The following is a 27337-nucleotide window of genomic DNA, read 5'->3' as shown; positions in this document are numbered from 1 at the left end:
CCTAATAGAAAAACCTCCTCTCTCTCCCACATCCCTGTTGCTTCTATGGGCTGGCCCACCTGGTCAAGACTGTCATTTACATATTCCCTCCAAAATACTATTGAGCTTTATTTCATGAGTTAACTTTGTAAAAAGACAGCCTTTTTACCCTCCGGTTCCCTTAACGCTGATCTTGGTAGCCGTAAAAGGAGGAAAAGTAATACTGAAGCTGGCCTCACAGTGCTTGTAGTCTGTGGGCTAATTTCAAACAAGGTTGAAACAATAAAGACAGGCTTTTAAAATTTTACTTCATTTCTTTAAATGTTTTAAATTAAAAAAATCTTTCAATTACAGTTATCATGTTAGTGTCAAGTATACAACATAGTGATTAGACATTTATATAATTAGGAAGTGAGGGCCCTGGTAAGTCAAGTACCCATCTGACACCATACACAGTTATTACAATATTATTGACTATAATCTCTATGTTGTAGTTTACATCCCATGACTGTTTTTATAACTGGTAGTTTGTATTGTTCCCTTCACCTTCTCCCCCATCCCCTCACCACCACCCCCCGATCCCCCCGCCACACTTCCATCTGGCCATCGTCAGTTTATTCTCTGCATCTAGGAGTTTGTTTCTGTTTTGTTGTTTATTTTGTTTTTTAGATTCCACATATAAGTAAAACCTTATGGTATTTGTCTCCCTCTGTCTGACTAATTTCACTTAGCGTAATACCTCTAGGTCTGTCTATGTTGTCACAATGGCAAGATTTCATTCTTTTTCGTGACAGAGTAATATTCCGCCGTTATAAATGTACCACATTTTCTTTATCCAGTTGGCTATTGATGGGCACTGAGGTTGCTTCCGTATCTTGGATATTGTAAATAATGCTGCAGTAAACATAAGGGTGCATATATCTTTCAAATTGGAATTTTGGATTTTTAAAAAAAATAAATATCCAGAAGTGGAATTGCTGGGTCATGTTAGCTCTATTTTCAATTTTTTTGAGAAACCTCCACACTATTTTCCATAGTGGCTACACCCATTTACATTCCCACCAATAGTACACGAGGGTTACCTTTTCTGAATATCCTCAACACTCATTTGTTGATTTATTGATGATATTCTGATAGGTGTGAGGTGATATCTCCTTGTGGTTTTAATTTGCATTTCCCTTACGATTAGTGATGTTGAGCATCTTTTCATATATTTATTGGCCATCTGTATGTCCTCTTTGGAGAAATTTCTATTTAGGTCCTCTGCCCATTTTTAAATTTGGATAGTTTGGATTTTTTTTCTTTTCTTTTATTTTTCTTTTTGGTGTTAAGTTGTATGATTTCCTTATATCTTTTGGATATTTACCCTTTATTAGATATATAATTGGTAAATATATTTTCCATTCAGATTTTTTTGTTGTTGATAGTTTCTTTTGCTGTGCAAAAACTTTTTTAAGTGATCCATTTTCATTCTTTTGCATGTATCTCCAGTTTTCCCAATACCACTTATTGAAAAGACTGTCTTTACCCCATTGTATATTCTTGCCTCCTTTGTTATATATATGCACATGGGTTTATTTTTGCGCTCTCTATTCTGTTCCACTTATCTACATGCCTGTCTTACTGTCAGTAAAAATAAAGAGTCATTTTTATATAAATATGAAAAATAAGTTTGCTTTTATAAATAATACTCCCGTAATTCTGATATGTTGCTTCCCGAGACGGGTGTGGACAGGTGGAATGTTGAGACTCCTGGTTGATAGTTACTGAAGTAGATACCCACCTTTTGCTTAATATTTTTGTTTTTAAAAATGTCTCATTTGAACAAAACTAAATGTATCAGTTATTGTTCAAATGTGACATATGAATTAAAACTTCTTTGTCTAAGTCCATATGAAATTTGACATATTAAGTTTAATGTTAAAATGTATCTGGCCTATACACATTGCTTTACCATTTTTTTCTCTTGCTTTCTACCCGTTCATGAACACCTACTTTTAATAATTATTTACATTTCTCACCCAGTAATAGAATTTAGTTATGTATTAATCATTAAGCAACCTTAACTACTGTGATTCAGTTTGTGCAGCTAGAAGATTGTGCCAGCAAGTTGTGATTTCCTTGTAACCTGAGCTGGGAAAGGGACTCGCAGAGCATAGCAGGGTAATAAAAAGTGACATATTGGTGTCACATCGGAGATTATCTTTTTCCAGAATCACTTAGCCTTTTTATGTATAAAGACATACAGGTGTTTTTTTTTTTTTTTTCCCAAACTTGACTGTGCAGGAAATGCCCGTTTTATTTTCTCTAAATGAAGCTGAGCCTGCTTCAAGCCCCACCTGTCTGGTGGGTGGGAAGGTAAGTGTGCCATCCTGGCGTTTCGCGCCCTCTCGCAGAACGACCATGTAAAGGTCCTCATGCAGAGAGAGCATTCAGAGAAGTCTCCCGTCCACGCCAGTTACCATGACTACTGTCCAAACCACCATGGTCCTTTGTCATCAGGATACTTTGCAGCACTTTTGGGGATAGGAATCTGGCTAGAAGCCCCTGCAGCTGGGATTCAGCTCTTCTGCATGTACCATAGGTGCTCCCTTCTCAGGTTTAACCATCCCACAGAGGCGCCCTGAGGAGAAAGGCGCAGGTCTCCATCTCTTAGGAAACCCACAGCTTTTCGTCCCTTTGCAAAGTATTGAATAATCTTCTTGTTTCTCTGGCTCTGTCACTTCGGCTTCTCTTTTACCTCCTATTTGTCCTTTTTTTTTTTTTAATATATTTTATTGAATTTTTACAGAGAGGAATGGAGAGAGAGAGAGAGTTAGAAACATCAATGAGAGAGAAACATCGATCAGCTGCCTCCTGCACATCTCCTACTGGGGATGTGCCCACAACCCAGGTACATGCCCTTGACCGGAATCGAACCTGGGACCTTTCAGTCTGCAGGCCGACGCTCTATCCACTGAGCCAAACCGGTTTCGGCTGTTTGTCTTTCACCTCAACTTACAACCTAATGCCCTCTTTAAAATGAAACCTTCCAAGGAATGTTGTCTCCAGGGGATCTGGCACCAAAACCCTCCTGAGGTAAGGGAACCCAAAGACTTGTCCACCTTCCTTGAACCAGGAGTGGGTAAAACCAGGAGAGCGAAACTCAAATGAGTATCACAATAGATTCTCCTGTATAATATTTGACACATAGAATACTTAACATGATGATGATGTTATAAAGGAATAGGAAAGTTCTTTCTTTCTTTACGTGTATTGGAAAGTTTTAAAAATATCTTTGTCATTCCCTAATGTGTTGTCATATATATTTGATATCAATATTATCATCAGCCATGGAGTTAACCTTTCAAGTGAACAAAGTCAGCCCACTCTTTATCTCCTTTTCTCAATTCTGATCTTGCAGCAGGCATAGGAGAGAGGCCCGAATTCTTTCTCTAAGCCATGGAGGGCAGCAGTGGACATTTCTTCCATAGATAGAGTGGTGGTTTCTAACCTGCATCCCCAAGGAGGACAAGATGCAGGAGGGAAAGCGTGACCAAATGTGCAGTGTTCCAGGGCCCCCAGCCCCATTTCAAGCATGCCGGTTGTGTCTTTTCACCTTCTTTATGAATTAAATTCCACGTAAATTTCTTTTGAATGAAGGATTTCATTGTTTTAAAATGTTGGAAGTCATTGAAGGATCTATACAAGTATATGCCTACAACATTTGAAATTTTGAGTTAAAGGTCTTCCTTTTTCAATGGTGTAATTCTGTAGTATAGAAATGAAACTTCCCCTTAAAAATCATTTACATGTGAAAATCCCCAAATGATAGGCCAAATTTGGGGGATAGTATGATTTATTGAGACCCTCAGTTGTTCTGGGTAAGGGATATCCATCATGGAGGGTTGTTGATACAAACCTTGCTGCTTGCTATACTGAAATTGTGGGTTCTCAGTCAGTTGCCATTGCTCATCTGTTCACTATACAGAACAAAGTAGTTCACAGATGCATTAAGGAGCGCCAACCCAAGTACTGAACCATGTTCTCACTTAATCAGAACTTAAAAATTTAACTCTTTTTTGATACTATTTTTGGGTTATACTAATCATCATATATGTTTATATCTAACTACTGATTCTTTTTGAGTAATTAAAATTACTCAACTTTAATAACACTTATTATTTGGAAGGTTTTAGAATTCAAATCAGATAACAGTACCTAAAAATACTTTTTAAATGGTTAACTTTAATATTTTATGTCTAGCCCAGCCAAATAACATGTAAGCTATAACATTCATTAGAATTAGTTTCCATGAGACAAGTTTAAATTAAATACTCGTATTAAATATTTTATAATGACATTTTTATTTTAGATACTAATTTTTGCATTAGTGAAAAACAGTTGAGTAAAACTATTTCAGTGTCATTTTTAGTAATCTGTATAATGTAGCTTTCAGAACAGAGTTCCTTTTCTTACTACTCTGCTACTATTACCCTACTACATAAGAATATATAGTGTCTATAATGCAGTCTATACATTATCATTTCTATTAGTATCGAATACTAAAATTAGAATATTCAAGTTTAGAGATGGTTTTTTCATTAGAAAAGTCCGTGCGGTCTATGCGAGAACTGGGACTTCCAACCTTGCTCAGCCAGGACTTCCTACAAAAAATAAACAAATAAAAATTAGCATGTAAAGTATATATAGACTAGCTAAAATGATCCCACAATGGGAGTTTAAATGCAAAAGTAACTCAGTAAAAATAATGTAAAATATAAATTTTTCAAAATTTTAATAAACTTTAGAGAATATAAAGTATCAGAATACCATCAAATTTAATATATAATTAAATATGGACAAAGAAAAGCTAATAACAAATTAAGCACAACCACTGAAATCTCATATTGAGGTTATTTCCCCCCCTTTTAAAACATCCAAGGCCATTACTACCTAGCTGTTGAGCTATACACAAGAGTTAAAGTGCTTTTTCTCATTATCCAGCACATGGTAGGTGACATATATAAATATATATATATAGGGGAGGGAGTGGAGGAAAGTGAAGGAAGATAGGAGAACGGATAAAAGAATAAATGTGGTTTTCCATGAACATTAAAATTAGATGAACATTGTTTCTTATCCAAAAACCATCTCTTACCATGTGTATTAGCAAACCATATGTATTAAAGGGCCAAGTTAAATGTGAAATTAGCGATATCCATGTGTCTAATTTATGCATTGTGTACTTACCCAAGATGCTTCCTATATAATTAAGGCTTATTGCAATGTAGTTGATAACTCAGATACTACTGTTAATAGGTAGAAAGTTTCTAGAAAATTCTTAATAATTAGGTGGGATGACAGAGTGAGTGGGACGGCAGGTTAATAATGTGAGGCCACTTATCCCAGCTTTTGTAAAAACATTCCATGACTTTCCTCATATCCCCAAAATTCTTTCAGGTTGTGAAACTAGAGCTGTGTACAGCTGGGAATAGCATATTAACATCTCATATAACCATGCATTTAAAATATTTTCTAGGATCAAGTTGTCTGATTAGCTGAAAATTACTGCTAGGTAAGAGAAGATTTCTAACGCTTCAAATTGCCATTGTGCTATGTAGCATTTTCTTTGGTTCTTATCTGTAACAGTTTTACTGGGAAAGATGGCTTTTCTTCTTTTTCAGAAGCTAAGCCATGAGCACAGTAGCACATTTTATTTTCTTCAATTCATTTAATTGAAATCTTAAAATGGAAATTGCATGTGTCTAAGAATAAAATTTAGTTATTATGAAAAGGAGCTGATAACTTCAATTTTACAAGTCAGATCTCCTCTTGAAACCTTCTAGAAAAGAAAAGCCAGAAATAATAGAAACTAACATTTATTGTACATTGACTGCTCAGCAGTATGCTAAGTTCTTTACATATTCCATTTCCTTTAGTCCACCCATGGCATTAGGGTTATTTGTTTTAAAAACTAGTTGGATGGTTCTCATCTCCTGAAATGGAGAGGCTGTGAAAAGAGAAGATTTGGGGGAAGAGTGGGAGTTCAGTTTTGGAATGGAAGTCTGAGATGTCTTTTAGCTAAATGAGATGTTGAATATGCAATTGGATCTATGAGTCTGGCCGGAGAAGATAAAATTTGGAATTAGTCTGCAAATAGAATTGAAAGCCATAAGATTGGATGGGATCGCCAAGAAAATGAATATGAGTAGAAAAAGGAAGCAGTCTGAGGACTGCACCTTAGGTTTACTCAGTGGTAAGAGCTCAGGAAGAACCATCCAGTGAGGTAGGAGAAAAGCTGGGAGAGCATCGTGTCAGAGAGTCAAATGAAGCGTCTGGGAACAGTGAATCATGAGGTGGGTCAATGCTGCTTGCAGGTCAAGTAAGGTGAGGACTGAGAATTGACCACTGCATTTAGCAACCCAGAGGTCACTGATTGCTTTGACCAGAGCAGTTTTGGTGGATTGGAAGCCATATTTGAATGGGCTCAAGAGAATGAAGAGAGGAAATGGAACCAGTAATGGATAAAGGGGCATAGGGGCTGCAATGGACCAATCCATCTGAGCTGATAACTCAATGTATTTAACTAGTTGAGAGCCTGTCTACCTACCTATATGCAGCTGGTCTTTGACAGCACCAAAACTTCACCAGTCAGACCTATGACCAGGGCGGAATCTATGCCACTGTTAGGTGATTCAGCTCCACTTACAATGTGTGTGTTTGTGTGCATGTGCTCATGCCACTTGGTGCTATGGCTCCACACTTGCCACCCCTGGTGCTAGGAACCACCTTGCCTGACCTGCCTACTCACTTAGGTATTCTGGTCACCAGTCACTTGGCAAGCCCTGGGACCCCAGTCTCATGTGCTGCTCTTAATGGGTGTGGCTCAGGTCTAGAGAGGGCAGAACAGTTCTTCGAAGCAAGAAATAACTAGTCACAAATTTTCACATAAATTTATATCTAATTAGGGAGGACTGGATATATACACAAACAGTACCAGTTAATTCAATTACATAAATATTTAAGTAGCACTAAATGCAAGGCATATTCTAGATACTGGAGTACATACATAGATATTCAAAGTGGGGTTTCTTCCCTTGGTTACTTACAATCTACTAGAAGACTTTGGAGAATAATAAAAATAACTAATAATAAGGCAGGATGTGATGTGCAATGTGATTTTTATATAAAGGGGGAGAGGATTTGGGGGGCTAACTTCTGATCAGGGACATCTCTGTGATAGCAAAGGCCTTTGAGCCAAGTTTTAAAGAAAATACTACTGAATTTTTCAAATCTTAGAAAGGAAATTCTAATTCAAGCATGACAAGGACCCAATAAATACAGGAAGAGTACTGATAACATTAACTAATTAAAAATGTAAAACTTTTAAATGGTCTTTATTTAGATTTTGTGCTTTGCTTAGTTCAGGTCCTGTATATTTCTTGTTAAGTTTATGCTTAGACATATTCTATTCTATTTTTCTTGCTGTTTTGAACAAGATGCTTCTTAATCATAATGTTCTTAAACTGGTACATAAAGAAACTAGTGATCTCTTATATTGTAAACAGATGCCTTACTGAACTTTCCTGGTGATATAAGTTTTTCTTTTCTTTGGGGTTCCCAGGTAAACCGCTTTTTGTATTTTTCCTGAATTCACCCTGTCAGTTCGTTGGTATCACACTGACTAATTTCAAATTGCTCTTTATTTTAGGCCATCTAACCACATGTTGGCTATTTACATGCCTCCCAGAAAATTGCCACAGTAACTATGCAGAGAAAGAACATTAGCAGCATTCACCCAGCCCGCAGGGCGTAATACACCACTCTGGCTCCAGCATGTTCTACCTATAGGTTTAGTGGGCTCAATAAATATTGAATGGATGGCTGGATAGATGGGTGAATTACACTTGCTCGGAAGAGACTGAGGTCTAGTATTTCTACTGTAAATCTGAATCTGCTTTGTCTGCATCTATCTTTCAGATATTTTTATTTAAGAAACATGACCCACCGACTGGCTTTAAAAGAACAATAAGAAAGCTCAACTAAAAAAAATGAAAGAATAGCAATGTAAGTTGGAAAATTCTATTGACAGAAGTCTTATTACTTAATAACCATGTTCTCTCTTTAATATATTTTAAATGTTATGTAGAGATTTTAAAAATTAAACCCATTTTTAGAAAGTTTATTTTATTCCTTTACCACTTGTACAGTAATAATATAAGAAGGACTTTCATTATAGATGCATTTCTTACATGTGTGATGAGGATTCTCCACAGTTGCGAAAACAATATTTTAGGGCATGCTGAAGGACAGAGATCTTGCATATATTACTTTTAAGTCCTTCAGGCCATCTTTGCATGAAAGAAATGAATAAAACACAGTGCTGATAAATGAAGGAAAAATGTACACATTTAGTAAATTAACTGTGCTGTGTTTTTCTGTTCCTATTCAGGCAGTCACCAACTATACTGGCCCCTCGGGGCGCCCACAGCATTTTAATTCTTTGGTGCAAATGGCACACATTTAGCTATCAAGTGCAGTAAGTGCCACTCATTTATGGCCGTGGCAGTCGGCAGAGGCCAGCTGCGGCCTTCTAAAGTGCACTCAGGCTTCTGCCTCCCAGAGGCCCTTCTTAGACAGCCCCTATCTAAAAGGACGCCCCCCCCCCCCACCAACCTGTTGAGTACATCATGGGAATTATCACATTCTATAGTTGCTATGTGTATGTATTCACTACGTGCCCATTCCACATTAGAATACAGATTCTAAGGCGGCGCTGGAGTCTTATTCACTACTTATCCCCTACATTTACCACTATGCCCAGTGGTGGTGGGCACTCAATAATATATACTGAATGCATGAGTATTTGTCACCTGCCTGCCTGCTTCCAGTCTGTAGCTTCCAGACACGGAAAGAGGGAACGTTTCTACACAGTCCCCGCCAGAAAGGAACCCTGAGCACGACCTTTAACTCTGGTCTCACCTCATATGAAACAAAGCCCTTCTGTGTGTGTGTTTTTCACATTCTTTGAAAGGTAAATAGTTGCTCTTATTACAAAAACTGATAATTTACTCATGACAACCCTCTACAAAATAACACAAGTAATGACTGTATTCATCCTCTTAAAGGAAGTTGGAGGCCTATAGATCTGAACGAACAACCTGAATATAAGAATATGAACCAAGTTTAGTCATAGAATTGGTTCATTTATTTCTGCCAGCCCCCAAATTTTACTGTATTTGTGCATGTCAGTTTACTCATTATATAAACAAGCATGATAATGACTTCACCCAGAGTTCAGAGTGAGTATTACTCCACCAGAGGAGGCCCCGTCCGGCCCACAGACCCGGTCACGTGACATGCTGCCTGCTCAGTCAAGTTCAGTGCCCGGGTGGTTGTATATGCTCAGACATATTGTGGTTATCATCAAATACAAATCCTTAGGCACTTTTCTTATTATCCCAAAGATGCACAAACACCTACTATTGTATTTGTTGTATTAATTCAGGATTTTTAAGCTTTTTAAAGAGAAGAATCCTTTCTTCCAACATAATCTTGGACAAAAGCTTAATGTTTATAGTGGAAGTGAATTGCTTCTCTGAAGTAAAGGACTGGTTGGGAGGTGGGGCGCAGAATCTCCCCAGCTGTACCTCGAGCACCTCTGGGGAATCCCAAAGGCTCTGAAAGGCTCAATTGGAAAACTGCCCTATTAGCCCATCAGTGAGCAAGGCTATCGGGAGTGGACTACATGGGGAATCCATCACATGTAGAAGTGGAAATCAACGTAAGACTGTCTTTTCTGTAATTCAAGTCAGTTAGTGTCTCCTATAAAATGTAATAAGCTCCTGAGGTGATAGAAAAATTCCATCTAATATTCTCCTCTGAAACAAAGAGGTGAAATTAAAGCACTAGAAAGCCACTATTAATAATTCATAGCAGTTCTATTTCCTGGGACTAAAGTGGGGCAGCATAATCCTTTTGGACATCTCTGCAGCGGTGGTATAAATGTGGAGCAGAGCAAGAAGGCAGACAGTAGAATGAGAGCTAAGGAATAAAAGCTAACGTGGTGCATGCCAGAAAATACTCAGTTGCTTGCCCATTTCAAGCTTTCAAGCTAGCATTAATAATGGAAGGATAGCCCTAACCAGTTTGGCTCAGGGGGTAGAGCGTCGGCCTGCGGACTCAAGGGTCCCAGGTTCGATTCCGGTCAAGGGCATGTACCTTGGTTGCGGGCACGTCCCCAGTAGGGAGTGTGCAGGAGGCAGCTGATCGATGTTTCTAACTCTCTATCCCTCTCCCTTCCTCTCTGTAAAAAATCAATAAAATATATTTAAAAATAATAATAATGGAAGGATAGTACATAATATCTTTGCTATTCTATGTTCGTTAGCAAGTTTTCTCATTCAGTTACATGTGGGCAAATAAGACCATATACTTCTTTATCCAGATAAGCATTTAATGGTATTTAGATATGATGTCTAAAATTTCTGTCAGATAATAGCCCACAATAAGTAAAGACTTCAGTGATTATCAAGGGAATCACAGGACACCCATCACTAACCTGAGACCAGATTCCTCATCTTTAAAATGGGGATAATACTTTACTGCGTTATTGAAAGGATTAAAGAGAATGTGTGTAAATTGCCTAAGGCAACGTCTGACACACAGTAGGCCCTTAATAGCAGTTATTACAGTGTAACTGTTCTCTGCCTTTGCCTGTGTTGGTGGGCACCCTGTTTTGCAAACTCTGCGACTCTTAATTAAAGTCACACACTTGTGCACTAGGAATACCTCTGGGCCTTCGCAGAGCTACTTCTTAGCTACAGTGGGAAATGGCATGTCATGAACCTGAGCTGAGAGAGTCTAGAAGAGCTGCCTCCAGGCAGGAGTTATGCCCAGGATTCTGAAAACCAGCAACTGAGTCCAAGGGCCGGGGAGCAGAGAAGAAGGGGAGAAGGATGACCGAAAGCTCTAGCTTCTCTGTCACACACCAGCGTCCAGACCAGCAAGGTGACAGATCCACTCTTCTTTACGCTTTATTTATGAAGTGGGAAGAAATGAGATGTTGGCACAGTGGTCATGTAAGTAGCCTCTAAAATCATTCTGCTTGGATATGAATCCAGCTACCACTTACCTGATCATCGTGGGCAAGTTCCGTAAATTCAGAGCCTCATCTATACGACAGAGATTATGTTGCCAACCTCACAGAGTTGTTATGAAGATTAAGTGAGATCATCTGTGTAAAGTGTTTAACACTATCTAGAAAATTGTAAACACTCAATAATTTTTAGTCCTTGTATCAGCCAGGGTGCAGGTAATGAAAGCCGCCCTAGCTATTTTCAGATGGAATTCAACATAAGGAAGTAGGTCCTTACAAAATCACTAGAAGGGCTGGGAGAACAGATTTATATTGGGCCTGTTGGAGCAACTCTATAGAATTGGCTGCTAAAGTACCAAATGTTAACATTGTGATTCTCATGCAAATATGATATGGGTCAAAGACTTAAATTTGCATTAACTAATGAGGGAACCTAGGGGATGTTATATCTGGTTCAGATTGTAAGTATGTATATATGTACGTATACACACACACACGTGTATATATATACTGTATATAAAAACATACAATCAGGAATGCTAAACTCAACTTGCTAATAGATGCAGCACATCCATTAGAATCTGAAAGTTCCTGAGCTTTCCCTAGACCAGTGGTTCTCAACCTTCCTAATGCCTCGACCCTTTAATACAGTTCCTCATGTTGTGGTGACCCCCAATTTCATTGTTACAAATTGAACATAATTAAAGCATAGTGATTAATCACAAAAACAGTATGTAATTATATATGTGTTTTCCGATGGTCGAAGGCGACCCCTATGAAAGGGTTGTTCAACCCCCAAAGGGGTCGCGACCCACAGGTTGAGAACCGCTGCCCTAGACAATACCCAGAACCTCCCTGAACAACACCCTGTAATCTCTGTGTGTAAGCCTTAGACAATTTCTTTCTGAAAGGCCCACTCGGGGAACTGCTGGGAATCAGGAGGCTGCCACCCAGATCACTGCATTTATGAACATGCGACCCTAACTGCAGTCCAGGCAGCAGGAAGCCCCCACCAGACTTGTTGGCTCCACGTAATGTCTGCTAAATCCTCACGCCAACTAAATGGAGGACTCAAGCACTGCTGCTTCTCTCCCCACCTCAGTTCCAAATGTCACAGGAGGACTTCTGACTGATGAAGCCTAAATAGCATTTGAAGACTTTAGCTGCAAGGAAATCAGGAAAACAGCTCCTAGCTCTCCAAAGTCTGCAGTGAGAGGAAGGTACCAGGAAGAGCTTGGAACAGAGGTTGAGCAAGACAATACGCCACCATATCTACCACTGTCATTCACTTCGCCAGAACTTCTTGAAATTCTACACTATGGTAAACAGAAGATCAGAAATGTTTCTTGCTGGCCTGTATCATAGCAACACTTTTATGGACTCTGTCAGATCTTGAGTTCTTTTCAGCACGAGAACAGAAATCCCGAGGACCACCACCACTGAAGGGTCAGGTAGCAAAGGAGAAGCAGACAGAGCACAGGTAGAGAGAATGGTCAGGGAAGAGGGAGAGGACCACGGAGTGAGGCATTAGGAAAACTAAGGACACAGTATTTTAAGGAGAGAGCAGTCAACTTCCAAATGCTGCTGAGACTCCAGTGAAATATGAACTAAAAAATGCTTTGCAGACCTTCACAGGATCAGCTTCAGTGGAGTGATGGGGGTGGGGGTGCAAGCCAGGTTAGAATGGTTTCAGGAGTGAGGGGAAGTGCACAAATGGAGACAGCATGAATGGATCAGTCTCTTTAGCTGTCTGACTCTGAAGCAGAGGAGAGAGGCTAAGGAGCTTTATACAGCTTTAAGGTTCTGTTCTTGGCAAGCCAAGCCCACCTCGATTCTGAAGTCAATGCCTTCCAATCTTTACGGGCACCTCGTCTCAGAAGAACAGTATTTGAGGAAGATTGCTTTAAGGACACACAGTTTAAGATGTTTTCTATTCCAGGTATGTTAAAATCTGCTCCCACAGGAAGCCAAATGAAAAGGAGCTGGCCAGACTCCCCTGTATTTTCCGCCCTCACCCTGGCCTCTTCCACCTCCTTCCCAAATGCTCATAAGCAAATTGAGTTTTGGGGTGATGCCATTAGCTGATAGAGGGCTACCAGAGAGTTTAGAGCCAAAGTGTGTCCCACCCTGAGCAGAGGTCATTATGTTAGACTTTTTAAAAAGCCCTGTTCCTGGCTCTGTTTTATCCCTCACCCTTGGGTGGTTGTTTTTAAATCCTTTTTCACTTTTAAATGCACCTCCTGTTACAGTTTTACGTATCCTTACAAATCACTTTAAATCCTCTTGGCAACAAAGAGAGCTATAAACATATAAAGCTGTGAGGTTACTTTTTTTCCTTCTTGCTGATACTGTTTCTCTGATTTTATACACAAAATTATTGGGAAGAGGGATAAAAATGATTGGGAAGAGGGACAGAAATTTATGGAGTTTTGCTTCACAACCGACTTTCCTAGACGCTTTTTCCATTGCAGTGAAGCATGCATCACTCTGAGGTCATAAAAACATGTATCTTCAGGCCACCATCCGGGATACAGCTTTGAACTTGGGGACTAAGAGTTGTTCAGACTGGACCACTCAGCTGAGCAACCCTGGGGCTCCGCTGTGCTGGGGGAGGCCGGGCAGCGCTTTCCTGTGGCTGCTGGGGGAGGAGGGTGGTGCCCAGGCCGGGCCAGCCTAGTGGAAGCAGATGCATGCACAGGCTTTACAGACATTCATAAAGCATCTCTCTGACAGCCACTTTGAAAATAATTTGTACAGAATCAAAAGAATAATTTGAAGGCAGAATGGAGAGGTAACTAATGACACAAGAACCACTAGAAAAAAAAGATTCACCAGGTAGAAAATCCGAAGAAAATTTTTTAATGTGCCAAAGACTGTTGGGCTGTGTTTTAAAGGGGTCGTCTGTGAGGGAGCATACTGCACTACAGGTTAATAACCGTGAAGGTGAGGCGTTCAGCATGCCTTTAAATATTTGACAAGAAGTCAAAATAGTCAAGGGGAAACTCCCCTTCCTGGGTATGTCTCAACATTAGGGAAATGGCTTATCTTTTCAACCTCCCAGGGTTTTTAAAAAATTACTCTTTAGCATCTCATTTCCCCTAGAGAGGGTATTTTATCTTTGAATTCAGGTATGTGCCTCAGTTCATAGAGAGGCTCACGAAAGGAGGTAAGAATGCCATTGTAATGTTTCAGTTCATAAGTGGTCACCTGCAATTGGTACTTGAATATTATACTCTGAATTTTTTTCAGTGTTAATGTGTTATATTCTCATTAATTTCAGGCTGTAATACAAATAGAGATTCAGAAAATAGCCATTTCTTATCAAAATGGTTTTCTTTTGTACTCATAAAAACCCATGCCAATTTATTTCCTTCTTTTATAAAAGCAGACAACAAAATAGAAGATGAAGAAAAAGTATCTTTCTAATATTGATTTTTTTGAAGGTGGTTAAAAGAAGTCATTGCTAAATCCCAATAAATGTGTTTCTGCCTATATTTTTAAAACAAAAATTGAGTGTACTGTTGTCACCCTAATAAAAATTTGAATAGTGTGTGCTTATTGACTGAATTAAAACTGTTGTTTTTCATAAAGAAATCTAATTTATTAACAGCTTGATGAATCTCAGACAAATAAAAAGTCATCATCCATATATTCAAATCGCCTGTCTAATGGGAAGTGACAAAGTGAAAGGGAAGGATTAAAGGCTGAAAGGAAGAAGAGAAAAAGATTTCATTGAAGAGGTTAAGAAAAACTCTTCGTAATTATAATATTGCATTCTAAGATATGCTCAATCTGACACCATTAATAAAATGATAAAAGAATTTCTAACCATCAGAATCAAAATGCAATTTAATTAATCATATTATGTCTCCTTCTTTTGAATTGAAAGCTACTTCAATAGTAGATAGATGGCTGCCATGTTTAGTTTTCCAAATGACTTTCCGATGAGGCAGCTCAAACAAACCAGAGTGATTGATATGCTTGCTTTTGAATAGAATTGAAAGTCTGAGGTCTCAAAAGTTACAACAACGAAGAAGTGAAAGCCATAAGATGGGTCCTACTTGGAAGAAACTGAACTCCTAATCTGAACGATATATGTACCCTTATGTTCACTGCAGCATTATTTACAATAGTCAAGATATAGAAGCAACCTAACTGCCCATTGATAGACATTTGGATAAAGATGATGTGGTACAGTTATACAGTGGAAAATTACTCGGCCATGAAAAAGAATGAACTCTTGCCATTTGCAAATACATGGATGGACCTAGATGGTATTATGCTAAGTGAAATAAGTCAGATACAAGAAGAAAAATACCATATGGTTTCACTTACATGTGGAATCTAAAAAACAAACAAACAAAATAAATCAACAGACAAAACAGAAACAGACTCATAGATGCAGAGAACAAATTAATGATTGCCAGATGGGAAGGGGTTGGGGAGATGGGTGAAAAGGTGAAGGGATTAAGAAATACAAATTTCCAGTTCTAAAAATAGTCATGGGAGCCCTGGCTGTGTAGCTCAGTTGGTTAGAGCATTGTCCCCATGTACCAAGATTGCAGGTTCAATCCCTGGTCAGGGCACATACAAGAAGCAACTAATGAATGCATGTTTCTCTGTCTCCCTTCCTCCCTCTCTCTAAAAAATAAATTAAAAATTTTTAAATAGTCATGAGGATGTAGAGTACAGCATAGGGAATATAGTCAATAATATTGTAATAATTATGTGTGGTTTCAGATGGATACCAGACTTATCAGGATGATCACTACGTACATTACATAAATGTTTAATATAATGTACATCAACTGTAATTGAAAAATTTTAGAGAAAAAAAGATAGTCACCAGTCTAGTTTTCTTATCCACCAAATGCTTGCTTCCAGTGTCTCACTGGGAGTGACTAGCTCAGTGTAGTTGATCAGTCACTTGATTTGGTCTGTTAATAAGAAAGTATTTATTCAGTGCTTTTTCTTAAACATTCATAGGGTTATATGGTGGGAAACTAAGACCAAATCAAGCAGAATTGTGCTCCAGCTCAGAATTAGTTTCTTGAAAGCTGACCACAAACAGGGTGACCTGCTTACTATGGAGGAAAATAAAGGCAATCCGATTTCTGGGTATTTCTATAAAAGGATTGAAATCATGATCTCCAAGAGATACCTGCACTTTCTTGTTCATTGCAGCACTACTGGCAGTGGAAACAACCAAAATGCCTATTGATAGATGAACTGACAAAGAAAATGTGACGTATATAGACTGGTGGTTGTCAGAAACCAGGGGAAGGAGAAAATGAGGAGTTATTAATCAACAGGCATAAAGTTTCAGTAGAACAAGATGAATACTTTCTAGAGAGCTGTTGTACAACGTAGTACCTATACAGCAGTCCGCCCGCCTTATCCATGGTTTTGCTTTCCTTGATTTCAGTTACCCGGGATTTCAGTTACCTTGGGTCAATTGCAGCCTGAAAATACTAAATAATTCCAGAAATAAACACTGTTCTGAGTAGCGTGATGAAATCTCTCTCCATCCTGCCCAGGTCATTAATGATCCCTGTCCAGCATATGTGCTCTACGTTCCCTGCCAGTTAGTCACCTAGTAGTCACCTCAGTTATCAAACCGACTATAACCGTATCACAGTGCTTGTGTTCATGTAATCCTTATTTTACTTAACAATGGCCACAAAGCACAAGAATAGTGATGCTGGCAACTCAAATATGCCAAAGAGAAGCCATTAAGTGAAAAGATTAAAGTTCTTGACTTAATAAGGAAAGAAAAAACTTATGTGGAGGTTGGGAAGATCTATGGTAAGAACAAATCTATCCATGAAATGTCCAATAATTAAAAATTGGTTACATAAGTTACCATATTTTCCATATGAAGGAATAATAGATAACCATTAAAATTATGAAGATTATTTTTTACTAATATATACAATGTTTCTAATATGGTATTAAGTTTTTAAAAAAACAAGTTACAAAACAAGATGTGTAGTATGACCCCACTTTTGTAAGAAGATATATATGTGTATATATATATACATATATATGTGTGTGTGTGTGTGTGTATATATATATATATATATATATATAAATATTTGAAAGATGTGCATCAAAATGATAATAGTAGTTATCTCCTGAAATGTGGGTAGTTTTTCTTTCCCTTTTTCTTTGCTATTTTCAAATGCCTCATATATATATACATATATATATATATATATATATATATAAATTTTAAATTAGTAAAAGATTATGAAATTGAGGAAATGCCTTTGGAAATAAAAACAAATTTTCTTTTTTGTTTCTGTTTGAAATAATGATCTGAACAGAGAGAAATATAAAATGTGGCTTTTGTGATCAAAGTCATTAGAATGAATGCTGAAATTTTATTAACAAATCTCTTGCTGGGAGGTAATGACATCCAGGGGTAAATCTATCTACTATTTTACCAATGGCATCAAGTCTTTTCAGCGGGTTTAGTAACTCCAGCAGGGTAACGCAGAGCGATTTCCCCCGCTGTGTATAAGTAACTTTATAATATTGAAAACTATTAGACTAACATATTTATCATGTACAATTCACAAAAGAGAATAGTAGCTAAAATACCTGAACTAACATTTAAGACACCAGACATTTTGAGTGGACGACTCTTATGGATTAAAATAGGTTACTGGGTAGGATGGGAAGAGATCAACCAAAGAACTTGTATGCATATATGCATTACCCATGGACACAGTCAATAGGGTGGTGAAAGCCTCGGGGGGGGGGGGCTAGAAGGGGTCAATGGGGGGAGAAAAGGGGACATATATAATACTTTCAACAATAAAGTTTAAAGAAATAATAATAAAATAACAAATGTCACAAAAAATAAAAAATAAAAGCAGAAAAAATAAATAGGTTATTGGGGCTATGGTTGGATGGTGAAGCATCATGTACAGTGTGCTAAGGATTTGGACTTTTCCTGTAAAGACACAGATCAAGTTGTATTTCAGAATGAAAATTCAAGGTGCCCATGGAGGACAGATTAGAGGGAGTAAAAATTAAAAACAGAGTACATTTATAAATGAGGCATTTGTAATAGTAATGTCTTTAAAGGAATTTTTCCTAACAAGGAAGAAAGGGTGACTATGTAAGCTATTTAAGTTTTAGCTTCGATTTTTTTTCTCCCAAAAAGAATATATACTAGTAAATATAAAACCCATAACAACTATGTAAACTACTATAATATATACAGTATAGTCAGGGATATGCTTTTGCATTTTATGATTTGACTAAATATTAACTAAATAAAATATATTACATAAGAACTTATTTTGTCCTTAACAAATCGGCAAATCTAAGCAGAGCTTGGATATTCGTTATACAACAATACCAGCTAACATTCCAAGTTCACCTAAATGGAATTCACTTAATATCTTAGATTCTGTCAATCTGCTTAATCATTTTTTAGAGCTTACTATTCCCTAGAAAGGGGACTGCTCAACCCAAGGCTGACCTGCACTCTGAGAACTGTCAGTCTCTCCCTGTGGGAGCCCCGGGAAGCATCGCCCTGGGGTGCAGAAAGAAAACATAAGGCTTCCAATCCATTCCTATCATATTCCAAGGTTCTAGGGAAAATGTTAAAAAAAGTGGTTTTCTTTCCTGATCTAATACCAGAAGCTAGAAATAATCAAGCAGTACTAGCATCCTTTCAAAATTAAAAACTGTTGAAAACATATACTTGTGGGATTTCCACCTCTGTCAAATAGTCCCACAGAGCTAGTCCTGGGATTCCATGGTTGGGAGTGACATAGGGAGATACACGGCAGATAATGACATAATGGTACCAAGAAGTGTGCTTGGATTTTGTTCACATTGTTCTGGCTCTCTAACTCATACAATCTAAGGGCTTATGTAAAATTTAACATGAATAAGTACCGAAGTGCAGCCCCAGGACCGTCATTCAGTACAGCGAGATCATTTTAACTCAGGGTCAGAATGAACTTTGTGGGAGTATTTACAAAGACCAAGGTTATTTAGGATAGGAGGTTTTTTCCCTCCTTTCATATCTTTCCTTGCACAGAACTTTAAAGTAATATTAGGAAGCCTGAAACACAGTCTAGAGGATTCAGGACCATCTCCGTTCAGGTTGCCATGACATCCTATATAATAAAGAGCTAATATGCTAATTAGACCATGTGGCGGAATGACCTTCCGGAAAGACCAGTGGGCGGGGCCGTGGGCTGCGAGGGCCTACTCTTGCGTGATTTCCGTGCATCAGGCCTCTAGTTTACTATAACTGAGTCCTGTACTTTCTCTTGCAAACTAGAATGACATTGAGAATGTAAAAATGATCCACACTAAGGATAAGTTAGTACCCAAATTTAATCAACAGGATGTGTTTCCTCTTCCTGTTCTGGGACAGGAAAGCTAAATACTATCACAAAGTGGTCAAAAAAAATTGGAAGTCAAGACACTGTGACTTTACTGTCTGTGTCTCTGGTTGAAACTGAACGTGGAGACTGGATTTAATTAAACAGTTTGAATCCTTATGGCTTCCCCCACCCAAGCTGCCTTTTACATAAAAACTTAGTTGGAAAAATCTGACATTCTAAGTTTAAGCAATTTTCAACAACAAAAAATAATGTTTAACTTCTCCAGATTTTTCTTTACGTTTCAGGAAACAATAATTTTATAGTTTCAATATAATGCTGGTCTTTGTAGCCCTCAAGAGACAAAGCCAGACACTGGTGCATGCTGCAGGTTCCTGTTTTTATTCCAGAAACAACCTTCGTGACTGTTGGCAGCGCAGGTCCTGCCTCCCTCCCACTCTGGCTGGGGATGGCGGAGGAGGCAGAAAGGCTGTAGGGATATCTGCTCGCAAGTTTTCAGGCATAAAGATTTAGAACTCTTCGCTAATGACTTCAATGAGATTTTAAGTTCGAAATCAGTAACTACAAAAACCCATAGATTCTGTGCCTCCTGAGGGCTGTATACCTTCCTTTGGATTTTTTATTTTTGGCAAAAAGAAAGAACACTACTAAATAATGCATAAGTAATTGTATTTTATCTTCCAAGGGCACATTTAAAACACTGTTTAAATTACAGACAGGAACATAAGCTTTAGTAGTTCTCTCTATTGCATGCCAAATAGAGATGTTCATAGTTCACAATTTATTCAAAATCTGTTTGGACGGGCTCTAGTTGTATTAGGTTTGAATAGTCAGTTTGTCGTTTTGTTGCTATAACAGCAGCACAAAGATAAAAATAGCCCAAACAGTTTTGTTGCAGAGACATCCACCTACCGCAGCTCTTACCTTGATCCTTTCTAGGCGTCCTGCTTTCCTACCCTCAGTTCTTTGCTCTTTTCAGATGAGAACAAGCTGACCCTGGCTAAGCATCTTCCTGTGAAAAGGCTCATGACAAATGCCATCTTTAGAAAAGACTCCACAGTTGAAATGTGAACCCGAGAGATTTTAGGGTCCCCGCAGGCTTTGTGTCCTAGCATTGAAAATCTGTTGTGAAAAATCATAAACCTGTTTTCTTTGTGTCACTCATTCATTCTGCATCAACAAATGTTCACTGAGCACTTGTTAATTTGCAAAGCAGTTTTAATGATTCAAGAATGTGGAAAGTGTAGTCTCTGTGTTTGAGGAATTTGCAATGTTGAAGAAAACAAAGGAACCCTGTGATGTGCATTTAACAACAAAGTCAGCCTGGATCATCTATTTACTCTTTCTTTGCACAGGTGAGGGAGTTACCAACACAGAGAGGTGGAATGACCTGTCCTAACCGCATTGCTGGCGGAGAGATCACTGGGAGAATGGAAACAAGCCACTTACTTCACCACTCACTACTTATATGATCTTGGACAAATTACTTAACCCACTGAGCTAAGCCAGACTTCAAAGGGCTAGTCTGGGTTAAAAGGCTTATAAGAATGAGAACAGATAGCCCTCAGCCGGAAGTATGAGGCACACTTACAACATATGAATAAAAGTGAACTGATGGAGCTTCTCCATGCCTCCCGAGTTCCTCACAGACCCTTGGCCAAAGTTCAGTGGCCAGTGCAACCCTCAGAGAGTGATAGACCTGCTGGGTCAAGGACTCCAGAGCCACAGGCCCACAGCCTTCCCTACACAAGTTAGGCACTTTGGTGTTCCACTTCTTAGTGCTTCTTTAGACATCACGTGGAACAGCCTCGCCCTGCTACACCTCACCCTCGGTTTCCTCACTTGTGATATTTAATGATGTACAGCAGGGGTCGTCAAACTTTTTAAACAGGGGGCCAGTTCACTGTCCCTCAGACCATTGGAGGGCCGGACTATAGTTTAAAAAAAAACTAGTTGGCTGCTAAGCAACAGGCAGCAGCGGCAAAAACACCCGGCGGGCCGGATAAATGTTTTCGGCGGGCCGCATGTGGCCCGCAGGCCGTAGTTTGAGGACCCCTGATGTACAGACTCTGGTGGCTTCATCTAAACCTTGGACAAGACGGCCTGTGGAGAGTGCCTGGCTCAGTGCCTGATGCAGAGCAGGGGCTTCACAGGCGGCTTTCTTAGTTGAGGAACGGAAAGGAGGATTCAGGTTTCCTGGCTCTCCAGCCTAATGCTCTTTTCAATACATAAATAATGGCAACTGCCATTCTGTGGGTATTCACTTTGTGCCAGTGGAACGATACACTAAAGGGTGATGTGAAACTAGGATTATATGAAGAAAGCATTCTGTGTCTAGAAAGCCTAGCCAGTGGTCAGCAAACTCATTAGTCAACAGAGCCAAATATCAACAGTACTTCTTCAAAATAGACTCGCCCAGGCCGAAAACCGACTTCTGCACATGGGCCACGAAGTGTCAATCGCACTGTGCATGCGCCTGCACGTGGTATTTTGTGGAAGAGCCACACTCAAGGGGCCAAAAAGCCGCATGTGGCTCGAGAGCCGCAGTTTGCCGACCACGGGCCTAGGTCGTAAAATCTTGGGCATCTCTCATGGCAGTATTTTTTCTGATATGTCTCCTCAGGAAAAGGAAACAAAGGAAGAAAAAAAACAAATGGGACTACATCAAACTAAAAAGTTTTGCACAGCAAAGAAAACCATCAACAAAATTAAAAGACAATCCACTGAATGGAAGAGGATAGTCACCAAAGATACATCTGATAAGGAGTTAATATCCAAAATTTATAAAGAACTTATAACACACCAAAATAACAATTTAATTAACAAATGGGCAAAGGATCTGAAAAGACAAGCAAGTGACAACAGACATATGGAAAGATGCTCAACATCACTAATCATCAGAAAAATGCAAATCAAAACCACAATGACTTACTACCTCACACCAGTCAGAGTAGATGTTATCAAAAAGTCTGTTGACTAGGGAACCCTTGTGAACTGTTGATGGGACGGCTAATTGGCACAGCCCCTATGAAAACAGTATGGAGATTCTTTAAAATATAAAAAAACACATAAAAATATATCTACCATACAACCGAGCAATTCCACTTCAGGGTATTTATCCAAAAACAAACAAACAAACACATGAATTTTAAAAAATGTGTACCCCTATGTTTATTGCAGCATTATTTACAATAGGATATGAAAACAACTTTGATGCCCATCAACAGATAAATGGATAAAGGAAAATGTGATGTATACAAGCAATGGAATATTACACAGCAATAAAAAAGAATGAATTCTTGCCTTTTGCAATAGCATGCATAGACCTAAGTGAAATAAGCCAGACAGAGAAAGACATATGTGGAATTTAAAAAAACAAAAACAGATTAATAGAAACAGAGATCAAAAGGATGGTTATTAGAAAGAAGGGAGTGGGTGGATGGGTGAAAAAGATGAAGGAGAATATCTGTATATATAAAAGCCTAAGTGACTGAACGACCAGTCGACGGGTCGCTATGATGTGCACTGACCACCAGGGGACAGATGCTCAATGCACAGGATTGGACTCCCTCCTGTCTGGATTAGGCCTGCGGGGATCGGGCCGAAACCAGCTTTCCGATATCCCCCAAGGGGTCCTGGATTGCGAGAGGGCGCAGACCAGGCGAGGGATCCTACAGGTGCATGAATCTGTGCGTCGGGCCTCTAGTAGTCAATAATATTGTGATAAGTTTACAAGGTGACAGATGATTAATAGAATTAGTGAGATAATCACATTATAAGGTATAAAAATGTCAAATCACTATATTGTACACCTGAAACTTACATTAAGTAATATAATATTGTCTAGTAACTATACTTAAGTAAAAAAAACATATATTTTTGAGGGAAGTTATCCTATTTTTCTGGTCTGTGTTTGCTTTTAAGGATGCCTTGAATCCTTTATGGAAAGAATGGAATTATGTGTAAGTAGGTGGATATACCAAGTTCCTTAATCATAGCACCTATATGAAAATTTTCATGTACTAAAATTGGAGAAAATACAAGGAGGAAATGACACTTATTCAACCCTGGCTTTATGACTTTATAGTCCACAACCTCATTTCAATTACTGAAGTCTGCAGAATGATCAACACCAAAGTATTACAAGTATCTGCTATAGTTCATATGTAAACTTTTGAAAATGAAAGTGGATCTCAGTTGAAAAGTTCAGGTACGGAGGAAGAAACATTTTAAAGGAATTAAATGCTGTGGCTCAGGCTCAAAGTAACTAGGGTGGGCAGGAAATCAATGCTTTCCCTACTGTGTCTTAGGCAGTGTCAGTGACTAGAGTTTAGTGTTTTTTAAACACTCCTTGAAGTCAGTGAGTGTAATATGAGCATTACTTGAACTTTATTTGAATTTCAATAGCTACCAACAGATGTGCTTGAGATGACGAGGGCCCCGCTTCCAAAACAGCACAGTACTTTAAATCTATTTTAGACTCTGAAATGAGAGCCGGTTCCAGGAAGACAGCTCTGAACCTTTTCCCCAGCTGCAGGAAAAAACTCCTCTTGCTGCCCCCTGACTTACACACCAAAGGAAGCTGCATGAAAAGGTGTTCTTTTGCCAATAATCATTTTACCATACAGCCCACAAATGGAAAAATTAACTGTTGGCTCCTCTTCAGAAAACGTATTCTCACATCCCCCAGAACCAGGTAGATAAATAAAGAAAACCATGCAGTTATTTTAACTCCTTCCTCATTCCCCAAAGTGATTTTTAATATTTTTGTTACTTCAGCAAGCTTATAAAACAGGGCTTATCTATTAACAATCAAGTCACTATTAAACTTCTACAAAATAAGTAATTCATTCAAGGCTCTGAGACTGTTCCCCCCGCTTTACCCCTGCCAATTTCTTGGGCCTTTGTTCCACTGGTTAATTCCCACTTGCCTAAACCAATTCATTCTCCCACCCTCTGGTTTCTACCCTTCACTCTAGGATGTACAACCCCTCTCAATGGAAAGTGAAACCTCTAACCTGAATTCACCTCTGCCATTATCTTATTTCTTCCCTTCACACCCAAGCTTCCCTGGGTGACAAATCTCTATTAAGTCAAATGGAAACTCTGACTTTGCTTTTAGACATAATAACAATGACTTTATTAGGCGCCTCTCTGTGCCAGGCACTCTTATAGGCTTTTTTTTTCTTGATTAAAAAGTGCATGAATAATTCATGTTCATTACAACAAATTAAATAATACAGAAACAGATCAAGACAGCATCAATGCATTCCCTGCCCAAACACCATATCTTACTTGTCACAACCACCACAAGAGATAAGAATTATTGACCCTATTTTACAGATGAGGAGATTGAGTCTGAAAAAGCTCAGAGTGTACCCCTCCACCCCCAGTTTTTTAAGAGTGAGAGCTTTGCGCCTGACTGCCTGGGTTCATATCTGGACCTTGGCATTTAACTTTATGTGTACATGAGCAAATTACTTATTTCTGCACCTCAGTTTTCATATCTGTAAAATGGAGCTAATAATAGTACCTCGTTCACAGGGTGTAGTGAGGATGTAATGTGCCAAACATAAAAATATTGCTGTTTCTAAAGAAAAAAAAAAGATTTTTAAATGACAGCTGAGAAGAAATACTAGGAACCAGGGCAAAATGCTGTTCACCATTCTGCCACTACTGTAGAGGAAAAAACTGTTTCAAAGCAGCTGGAAAATATTGCTCAAAAATATGCTCTTATTGCAATGATGACACCATCAATGCACTTAGTTTTTTGAGATAACACTATTTTTTAAAGGTTCAATATTATTTCGATTTTTTGTGATTAAATTTTATTCATTTGATACAGTATCAATTTCATTATTTTTATTAATGTTATCTCAGTTGTGCTACAATGAGTATGGATGTTTAACATTTAGATGTAAACACATTTTACATAACGTTTCTACTATATTTCAAAGTTTTGGCAATGGCTCTGTATAACTGGATGATTTGAGTCAGCCCTGCCATCTGACTACCATTCTGGGGCCAGTCTGCCTGCCAGCCCCTGCAGAGACAGGCAGCCTCTTAGAGTTTTAGTAGGCACCATCATTTATATTTGCTCTCTATGAGTGAACTATTAGTAGCAAGTGATTAAATAATGGGCATTCATTTTCCCGGTAAGTCATTGCCCACACCCCAGTAACTCAAATATTTTCTTCCCACTTCTCTATATGCTGCTTCTAAGAGGCAATAGACATGACGGCTGCTGTACAGCTACTTGGCTAATTCCTCAAAGCCTCTTGTTTACCATTCTCTTTCCAAGCACAGTTTAATGGACTTTCTATGGGAAACAGAGGAAATGAACAACATGTACATCTCCTTCTCTTGCCTACCCACATTCTTTCCAGTCTTAAGAAAGTAACATTGCATTGAGGCCCTCAGCTTTCTAAAGAGGCAGCCTGGTCCAAGGAACAATAGTTCTATATGCTAAATCACTAAACAAACACTTGTTTAAAGAATTTAAGTCAAGAGTAGGAGATTCCGTTCAAAACAAGTAAGAACTGAACAGTAACACTTGAGGAGTGAAAGGAAAATAAGGTTAAACAACTCACAGGCTCTCTTCATTCATCTTATATTACGTTTGTCTTTTAAAACATCGTGCTTTTTCTGTTTCCCAGAGAACTTAAACACTTCACTATTCTATGATGTGCAGATTTGTGGCTAAATTAAACTCTTTCCAAGAAGAGCACATTTTTCTTTCCCTTTTTCTTTCTCTTTCTTTCCCTCTCCCCTCCCCTCTCCCCCTCTTCCTATCAGTCTCTGCCTCTGATTGGCTGGATATTACAGAGATTGTGTATTCGCTCTCTTTATTCTCCCTTAACAATTTGTTATAGCAAATCTGTCTCAAGCCCCAGGTTAAAATCGTATTTTGTTCTTTTCAGAAACTACTCTAGGACAGAAACAGAATGGCAGACCCCAAAAGAAAACATTTCACAGTCCGTGTTATCACTATTCACTTTCCAATTTAAAAAAAAATACATGTTCTTTATATTTGATCAGTTCATATATGTGTAACTTTCTTCTAAGCATTTTGAGGAAGAAAAAGTAGTATAATACAGGATCTGGGACATTAAGTAACATGAAATTCTACAGGCATCTGCCTTCTTGCTGATTTTAGCCAGAGGTGGCATTGCTATATAATTATCCTTGGCCCTAGAGTACAGACCCAGCTTTAAATCTCCTGTCATCGGCTTATATTACCTGATGCCCTGCACTGTTGCTACTCCCACATCATTCCCCCTCATTTCTCAAGGATTTTACTCCTGGCTCATTCTCACTTCTCTCTAGTCTTATCTTTCAGTGATTTCAATATACATAGAGGTGATCCTACCTTCCCTGATCTCCTGGTTCATTGACCTCCTCCCCTATAATGACCTCATTCTCTTCTTGCTTCTCTAGATCCCAACCGGGAAGAATGAGTAGGATTCTGACCAATGCCCTGCAACCTACTCTCAGACCACTATCGCTCATCCTTCCAACTCACTCTGGTACGTGACCCCAGGGACCCCTTCAATTTCCTGGGTCTTCCAATCTGTTGATCAGGCCACCTTTTCACTGCCCCTCATTCTATATGTCCTCTATTCCTCCAGCTTGAATTCTAAGATCAATTATTGTAATGACTCTCTTGCCCTTCTCATTTCAGCTCTAAATCCAACTACTTACTCATTCTCCACCTGTAAACTGAGTGGGGCTGAAAAAGAAAAAATTCACAGACATGCTTATGTGCCTCACTTCAACTTCAAGACCCTAATGCTGCCGTACATCAGAGTCAAGTCACTCTTCCATTCTCTAGACAAGTATTCCATACCTTCTTTCTCCTCAGCAACACACTGCCTCTCAACCTCATCCTCACTCTCACCTAATAATCTTG

General features: G+C 38.7%; 1 protein-coding gene and 1 long non-coding RNA gene across 3 annotated transcripts in view; one reads left to right on the top strand and one right to left on the bottom strand.

Annotated features, from left to right (window-relative positions):
* LOC139019899 (uncharacterized) overlaps positions 1-21033 on the top strand; it is a 33522-nt gene extending 12489 nt beyond the window's left edge. Inside the window, exons 2-3 of the long non-coding RNA XR_011473162.1 lie at positions 7942-8028; positions 20784-21033. This is a non-coding gene — a long non-coding RNA (uncharacterized lncRNA). The remainder of the gene's footprint in view (positions 1-7941; positions 8029-20783) is intronic.
* ACYP2 (acylphosphatase 2) overlaps positions 4361-27337 on the bottom strand; it is a 90289-nt gene continuing 67312 nt past the window's right edge. For both annotated transcript variants that reach the window (XM_070429222.1, XM_070429221.1), the window contains exon 4: positions 4361-4625. In XM_070429222.1, the coding sequence (XP_070285323.1) occupies positions 4511-4625 (115 nt within the window). In that variant the 3' untranslated portion in view covers positions 4361-4510. The remainder of the gene's footprint in view (positions 4626-27337) is intronic.

Source organism: Myotis yumanensis, unplaced genomic scaffold, assembly GCF_028538775.1.
Source record: "Myotis yumanensis isolate MYYU_CA2020_CCGP unplaced genomic scaffold, mMyoYum1.0.hap1 SCAF_11, whole genome shotgun sequence".
Lineage (NCBI taxonomy): Eukaryota > Metazoa > Chordata > Mammalia > Chiroptera > Vespertilionidae > Myotis > Myotis yumanensis.
Note: the sequence above shows the minus strand (reverse complement) of the source record. Positions and strands in the feature narration are given on the sequence as shown.